General features: G+C 38.6%; 1 protein-coding gene across 1 annotated transcript in view; it reads right to left on the reverse strand.

Moving 5' to 3' along the window:
* Window positions 1-8,427, reverse strand: part of atp10a (ATPase phospholipid transporting 10A) — a 57,025-nt gene extending 48,598 nt beyond the window's left edge. The window contains exon 1 of the mRNA XM_088598150.1: window positions 7,744-8,427. Coding sequence (XP_088454276.1) covers window positions 7,744-8,165 — 422 coding nt within the window. The 5' untranslated portion in view covers window positions 8,166-8,427. The remainder of the gene's footprint in view (window positions 1-7,743) is intronic.
* Window positions 8,428-8,801: the final 374 nt, after the last annotated feature.

Here is an 8,801-nt window from a genome sequence, read left to right on the forward strand (position 1 = left end):
GTCAGTACGCCCTTCTTGTCTTAAACCTCACTCTTACATCCTAGCTTTTGATTATATTGAAGGTACTGTATTAAAGTTCAGTCCCTTCTTGGTTGATGGCAGAACTCCCTCATTGTACAATGAGCCACGCTACATAACATACATGTTATGAGATGACGTTGCTCATAACTTTATTTTCCTCACAGATGAGCTCTAGGTTTGACGCAGAAGACATGGTATCCCCATCTTACACACTCAGAATATGTGACAAACCTGATCTTACTAGGGCAGCACAGTGGCGCAGTGGCTAGCATTGCTGCCTCTCAGCGCTGGGGCCCTGGGTCACATTCCTGGGGTGCTCTCAGCATGGCGTTTGTATGTTCTCCCTGTGTTCATGTGAGTTTCCACTGGGTGCTCCAGTATCCTCTACAGTCCAAAAACAGACTGGTAGGTTAATTGGCTTAGGGGAAAACTGGTCCTAGGGGTGAGTGTGTGCGTGTGTGTGTGTTTGTGTCTGTCTGCCCTGCGATGGACTGGCATGCTGTCCAGGGTGCACCCTGTGTTGTGCACGTTGCTTGCCAGAACAGGTGCTGGCTCCACTGCAGCCCCAAACTGCAAGAAGCAGTTGGAAAATGGATGGATGATCTTATTGATATAGATCCATCTCCCCTCCATAAATGATGGCTATCATTTAGCTTTAACCTTTCTCATTGTGCACAGGCATGATGTCTGTTTCTTACCCCAAAGCATTCCAAAAGGAAATGTTCATACATCCTACTCTTTTTTTTAACTCATACTTACACATTTTTTGTTACTCTTTTTCTGCTTACTGTGTACTTTCTTATATGGATTTATGCAATGTGCCTTATGTATACTCCGGATTGAACATCTCTATATATTTAAAACTGACCGAAGGCTTAGGGAAACGCAATAAATTGTTGATAATAATGTCCTATCCAATTTCCTCAATATCTCAGAAAATTAAATGAATTTTACTGGTAATGGACTGACCACCGATATGCCAGTAGGTTTCCAATGCTGGCTGCATCATATGCAGAAGGCAAATCATTCTTAATAGACCATCTCAATAGCATCTCATACCCTGAGAGATTCTCTTTGGAATAAGTTAGAAGAAAACGCCCCTTTACAGTACAGTCCCTCGTTTTGTAAGTGCTGCAGAATTAAATTTGTAAGAAAAAGTACAGTGCTAGAAAAAAAGCAATCATACTGTGTACTCACTAACGATCAATACCACACAAGGCATCATTACTGTAATTAAAAGCAAAAAAGCACCCCTTTGGTTGACCACGTTTGGAACAGCTACCAGTAAGCTTATCTAGATGCCAGCAGGTTTAGTCTTTGAGGCAGTATGAAGAGACTTTCCGATCAGAGCCTCCCACTAGTTTCACACTTGGTCAGTACCAAACAGCAGATATACCACTGTCACTGACAGGACAGCACACTCACAGACACCTGAGAAGTCAAAGTGTTAACTCTTGAGAGGCCACTCCAGCCATGCATCATCATAGACTGTAACCACTGCTATTATAGCTATTTGCCAGTCTGTAACAGTTCATTATTATTAAGCCATGCAGAGGTAAGTTCCCTTTTGAAAAGGTACACTTAAATCTCAGACAGCTAATTAAAAAAAGCAAGGAATGGCACACATGACATTTATATTTCTTAAGGTATTGGACTTCAGAAAACCAAGCAGCACAAAATAAAAAACAAGTCATTCTTAGAATTATCACACAGGATGTGGCCTAAAGACTTAAAGTAAAATGGAAAATGTGAGTGGAGCTTCAAATTTATGATATACTTAGTGTAGGTGGTGAAACCAAGGGAGATATCGGGAAAAGATCAATAGCCCAATATATCAAAATTCACTGTCACATAAAAGAACTCTACAAGTGCTGAGGTATGAAATGGAGGAGGCCAAAAACTTACTCTCGCAATGGAAATTATTTCCTAAAACACTGAGTACAAGTTTAGTGATTAACAGTATCCTGAAATATCAAATAAACAGAAGCTTTACCAAACATATGGAGTGTGAAACTAATTCCTTATGAATTCTTATGCTTACACACATTGTGTGGTGTCACCCAAGATTGCCAGAATGAGATCATAACACCATTTAGCACCATGAGTAACTGGACTAAACTGCAGATTACCTAATTCACAACTCTGAAACAGTTTCAAGTCTACAAAGTTTTCTGACAAATGTGATTGCTATACAAGTTTCAAACGGATTTCAGCTACAAAAACGATGCCTGCCAATCTACCCACGTACACAAGCTGGCATTAATTTATCAAAACAGAAGAAAAGCAAGGAATGGACGGAAACCCTATTAATCTAAGCAGCCTATTACTTGCATACTGTATTGTTTTTGACTACAACAGTAGGTATTATAAATGATTTACCAAGAAAACAATGCATGCAACTTTTGGGAAGCAACTGATAAGATTTTATTCCTTATCTGTAGGAGCCAAAAACTGATTCCTTATTTGAACATTTATCAGTACTGAAATCAAATCACATCAAGAACGGGCAGATATAAACTGTGCAAGAGATACTGAAATTAGGGATGTACGATGAAATGAGAAGCACAAGAATAACAGCTTTGGATAAATGGGGAGCTGTGGAGCGGAGCTCCAAGTAATCAATGACGTTTTGATTAAGGTGTATTATACAGGAAGCGGCAATGGGTCTGGTTTTAAACTAACAGGAAACTAATGAAAGGACTCCAGTCTAATAAATCTGACTTAGGCAGGCTTCATCTGCTAAGATTAAAGAATGAAAAAATGTAACTGCAAAAAAGATCAGTCTAAGTGTACTGGGTGATATTTGTTATGTACATTTTTTAATTAATTATTATTATTGATATTTAAATTATTAAACATTAAAAAACACGCCTCTCAATCAGTTAATCTATTACATTAACTGTTGAAACTTTCTGCAGTAGTCATTGTTATAAACTATTTTAAATTATGTTTAAATAATATTCTAATAAATGACATACACTTCTGCAATTAAATTCAATTATAGTAAACAACAACACAATAAAATCAACAGTATTACCAACTGAAAAAACAACGTTTGCCTGTAGTATTTTACTAAAGATCATAAAATCTCCATAAGATTCACAAGGTGTCAAAACAAACAAAAGTAGTATATGATCTCAGCTCCCTTGATTTGACTACAAAATCGCAAGTCTCACGTTTCTACGAACATCCAAGTCAGGAAACACTTGCTACTTCTCTATTTATTTTGGATTGTAAATACTATAAGAAGCGCAACTTGTAACTGCTGATCCATAATAGAACAAGCAGTCAAAATCATAAACCAACATGGAAAGTAGAAATATGTGTCATGTAGAGCCTCATATGTTATGCAAGAATATTTTTTTTAAATAGTGATAATTATAAAAGCTAGGGAAACTGAATTCACCTACAGCCTTCCGAGCTAATTCTTAGTACCATTTAAGGCTAAATTGTGAAAAGCCACAAAACAGTGAGCCCTTTGATTACCATGAATTAATGTACTATGCATGGTCAACAGTGCAGCTTTTCACGAACGCAATACAGTCATTAGATGGAAGAGGTCCTGGTTCTCCAGGAAAATAAAGTTTCTGGGGAGTAAAGGTTTCCTTCCAGAGACATTTCTCAAAGGGAGGGGCATTTTCTGTAAATTATTTTCTTTGTAACAAAAAGTTAAAAAAACAATGACAATAGCCTTAAACCTCAAGCTATTAACAGTGTTGGGGGGTTTTCACTACGGAAACATGATTTTAGTATCTTTTGGCCATTAACCTATATTTGTCTGAACCTTGTTTTATTCTTGAAAACTTTAACTTGCATACTAGACTAGTGGTTCTCACTCGTCAGTCATACCTCATTATTGTAGGTGTCCTCTATACACTAATAGTTTAAATTAATAATAAGAACTAATGGCGACTCCTTGCAAAAAGAGAACCTCTAACTATAGAATGTTACCAGAAGACCATAACAAAGAAGTACAGTATTTATACCTGTGCAGCAGTTGATGCGAACATTATGTTTTAGAAGGATACATTTAAAATCAATATTAAATTATATTAATATAAAAAGTCACAAAATACATAATGGTAAATCTGTAGCACATTAATTCAGTAACAATTTAAGAATGTGTGGTCTTCAAACTTCAAGAACTATTTGACTTAAACCCTCTGTCAGTGCCGGATTTCCCATTAGGCACTGTAGGCAGAGTGCCTAGGGCCTACAAAGGAGGAAAACACTAGTGACTAACGAAAAACGAGCTGAAACAACATGCTTGAAATCGACTCTAGGTGCTCCAAATCAATACTCATACGCTATCTAGCAGCTGTTCTAGAAACTAGAAGTATCGAAGTGATGGTCACTCGACTTGCTCCATCAATCACTTGGTTTAGCATTGGAATAATTTAAAGTGCATCATGTCAATTGACGTCATTCAATTGACATTTACCTCTCTTTTTGCACACTGGGGAGAGAAAGTGCCTACGGGCTACGAACACCAAAATCTGCCCTCTGCGTTTTTCACTGAACACTATATGATCGCTAAAGATTTTAGATTAGCAGGACCCCTTTTGACAAAACAAACCTGGAACTTTTTTTGTTCTGCCAAAAATACAGCATGAATGAATGATGGAAGACAATACAGCAAGAATTATTCCAGTTAACTTAAATGGCAGCCAGGTTACAACATAGAGGAGAATTCAAGAGTTGGAAAAAAAAAACACTGTGATCTAGTTCTTCTCAGAAAACAGGATTAAAATCCACTTCATTCACAAATGTCTCTATACAAAGCATGAACATGTAAACTGAACCCATTGCCACATCCGGGACCCTCTAATTCTGCTTGATGCTTTTTTGAAATGGTACTGTCGCATTTCAGCAAATGAAGTTTACCCGTTGCAAATAAAGTGGGATTAATCGTCAGTGTTTTCATTTTTGTATTTTACACAGGGCCTTTTTATGGTGAATACCATGCGCTCAAGGTACATTTCACAATAGTACTTGAGAAAGACACTACAGAGGAACAGCACAAGAGATTATTAGAAGAATGCCACAAAAAGGCAGTTTATAAAAACTGCTGGATTTCAAAATGGGGTATGGAGATGGCCAGTGGGATCACTCAACAGTCAGGGTTCAGGGATGTGCCAGAGAAAACAGATCTGTTCTGGATTGAACAGATCTGCTAACCACAACCTCATCCATTCATTATGCATAGAGTCTTGATCCTAGTGTGTCACAGAGATGGACCCTTACCCAGCAAACACAGGCTCAACGAAGCCAATCACAAGGCACTCAAATACACACAGGGAAAATCTGAACCCACAGATTAATCTAGCCAGCAGGTCTTTGCATGGTGGGAGGAAAATGGAACACAACATGTGTTATATTGACAGCTGGATGTTTTACATTTCTTTTGGATAAATTTTAAAAAAAGAGAATCCATACATGCCAATGGGGAAAAGCACAACACAAACACTGGAGGAGAATACAAACTTGGCATCGATGGTGGCCCAAAATGGAATCGCACCCAGGACTGAAGAGTGGTGAGGCAGCTGTGCTCACTGCCAGGCCACTGTGCAAACCTCCAGAACCATCAAATATAATCGAAGCAACCTGGGGTAAAATTAAGTAGCAGAGCCGCCAGACACAAGCCAGTTTTTTACTGAAGTGTCAGTTATTTACTGCAACAGGCACGAAGATATTTGTTTTGCAAGATTTGTTTTCCCAGATCAGTCAAGGATTTTACAGTTATCCAAACACGGACCTTAGGTGTAAGTATATCAGTGTCCACCACAGTAGACTTCAGCAAACCAGGGCAGAACAATAAAACATGTTGGTCTTTCAGCCATAATCTGTTGTTCAATTCTGGGCTACTGAACAGTTACAAATGGCAGGTAGTGATAAGAGCTGTAACTTTTGCTCTGGCCATTGAGATCCTCCACAGAAGTTTTAATAGAAGACCATTGGTGAATCTATTCCAATGGTCATCTACCCAAAGAAGACATTGTTTTTACACTTTAACATTTGAGCAGAAGCAACAATAGCTCCCCAGCCCAAACAGATAATCCTTGCCTCAATGCAAGGATGTATAAAACAGATGTGAAAGTGATGTCCTGCCTATGACTGAGCTCAGCTCTGGATATTACCTCAAATGAGCACATACAGTATAGGCTGTTCTCAGCCAAACCTTGCAAATGAACCAAAATAAACTTTCTGTGGCTTCCTAATGTAAGTCACCTTTTTTTTCTAACTAATATTTCCTTAACGGTTTTCCCTGAACAATAAGTTTTATATCCTTTCACAAAGTTTTTTAAAAAAAAAATACTGCACATGCATCTTTCCTATTGCCCGGCATGTCTGAATGATCATCGTTAAGGGTTTATTTATCCAAAGAAATGCAAAAAGGCCAATATACAATGTCAATATACAATGGCACCCGATGTTAAAGGATGAGTTTGTTGTGCATCTCGACAGTGGGAATGTCTGTATTAGCTTGACCGTGGACTCGGCCTTCAACATTATTAGATAAATACGTAGTCCCTGGACTCAGCCTTCAACACTACCGAGCACCAGGCATCCTTTCAATGGTGCATACAGATGATGAACTTTACTTGATGTGAAACTTTTCACTCCTGCCACTGAAAAAGCTACTTCTCCTTTCTAAGCATAAGCACAGCCATGTGCGTTTCCTAGCAATGAGCAAGGGTAATAAACAAATTGAAACAAAGTCACCGCAGAATGAAACTCCCGCTGGTTCATGCCAGCCGTTAACTATTCTAACAAACATGACATTAAACATGTAGTGCTTTTAGCTTTAGCTGTGTATGCTATTCCAGGCGATTTTATTGAGACAAAATTACAAAAACAAAACAAGCCACAAACACGCTAGGAAAACGTTAAAAAGCGCTTGATTAGTCGATTACTTTTGCCTCTCAAGTTCCAATTATAACTATATTCAAAATACGGCCTTACCACGAAACAAGAAAAAGAAAGCCTAGAAAACTATTTAATTCAATTGGCGTGGACTTGCACTGTCGGTTCACTGCTTAGCTGTTTTGTTGTAACAGCACGTTTCAGCAAAGCCTGACACGTATGCATGAATCACCTATCCAGAAAAGGCCACCTGCCTTAACTCACTGGCTGTACAAATCGGTAAGCAGACGAGGTATGAACAATAACGAGGGGACCTGGATGTAGGACACAAAGGCGCCAGGGAGCCCTCGCAGAATCTAAGGTGCTGTAACCTAGAGCTCCGCAAGGAGCCACAGCTCCAGATTTGACCAACCTGAACCCAGGCCTGGCTCGCAGTCCAGCACCGATAGTAACTGTGTCACTGCATACAATTACAACAGCGAAATCTCCCCCGTCTCCGAAATCGAGCAATCAAGCATTTATGCTATTAATCAGTTGGGATATAGCCTGTACTTTAACTCCTGTATCTAAAAATAGCTTATTTGTATGTATAACATGCAGCTAACGGGTAGAAAGCCAAAGCCTAACAACTAGAATATGCCCGATTCACATAGACTGAAACAAGTCTTTCGCGCATCGTGTTACTCCTTGAGAGCAACAGGTAGCCGACACTTTAAACAGCAGGAATCATGTTACATCCCTCCCAGCGATAACAATACAATAAATAATTAAATATTAAAACCTGAACACGAACAACAACAACAAAAAAAAACTTTTTTGAACGGTGACGTGAGCCCTAAAACATAAATAAAAGAATACCTGCAATACACAAGACAATCCAAGTGATTGATTTCTTTATCCGATCTATGTCTTCTGTAGTCTTCCCACAGGTCCTTGATAGCGGTAACAGATAAAATAAAAACCACTGGAGCCAGCGCCAGCTCTGGTTGGAAAGCATTGACAACAGGCACAAAATTCAGCAAAGCGATGAAAACAAAATATACGTTGGCAAATCTGTGGAACTGCTCGAAAAGGTTCTTCGGTAGAAAAGAAAGCAATGTATATTTCGTTGTTTTAATCTTGTTGTTTGCATAATGTCTGTTCGGATTCTCGTTTCCTTTGGCAGAACTGTATAAAAGGTTAGAATAGACCGTTCTAGTTTTGTTGTCTTTCTTGTTTTTCTTTTTCTTCTTTAGCTTGGATCCCTTCTCTCCCTCGGTTTCCCCACACTGTCGCGCCATGCCGTCCCACAAACTTTACGAAACTTTTCTTTTTCTGCCTCGCCGTTTGAAACAGTGGGAAAAAGAACCCTAGGTTATCATGCTGTTTGGCTTCACTTGCGAAGAAAAAAGGAATTGTTTTCAAAAGGTAAAATTACTTTTTCAGCCATTCTTACTATTTTCGTTTTTTTTACCCATCTACATGATGAGACTTTGGAAAGTTTTGTGCTGCGTCCCGTTTTGTTCATTTGCAGCTGGAGATGCCTTGAAACCACACATCCTATCGTCACTTCTGACGACATTTTACCGTAGACGCTCCTCCCCCACCGAAAACAAAAGTATTTTCGTGGCAGTTAGAGGTTTTCATCTTTGCTGTAACAGTATTAGTGCATTATTTTCTTAAAACACAATTAAGTATACATACTTTACACGCCTTGCCAACTTGTAAGACTGCGTACTTTTGATCCAAGCGTAGGTAAATAACACTGTGTGCAAAAAATACGTCAAAGATAGTTGTCTGCTGTTATTACTGCAGCTCAGAACTATAAATATGAATATCTTCTCATATCCTGAGTCTTCTTGATTATTAATCGTTTTTGAATTTTGAATTTTCAAATTATAAGTTAAAACTGTGGAATCCTGTGTCATTTTTGTCAT

This window comes from Lepisosteus platostomus, chromosome 2 (genome assembly GCF_059453375.1).
Source record: "Lepisosteus platostomus isolate fLepPlt1 chromosome 2, fLepPlt1.hap1, whole genome shotgun sequence".
Lineage (NCBI taxonomy): Eukaryota > Metazoa > Chordata > Actinopteri > Semionotiformes > Lepisosteidae > Lepisosteus > Lepisosteus platostomus.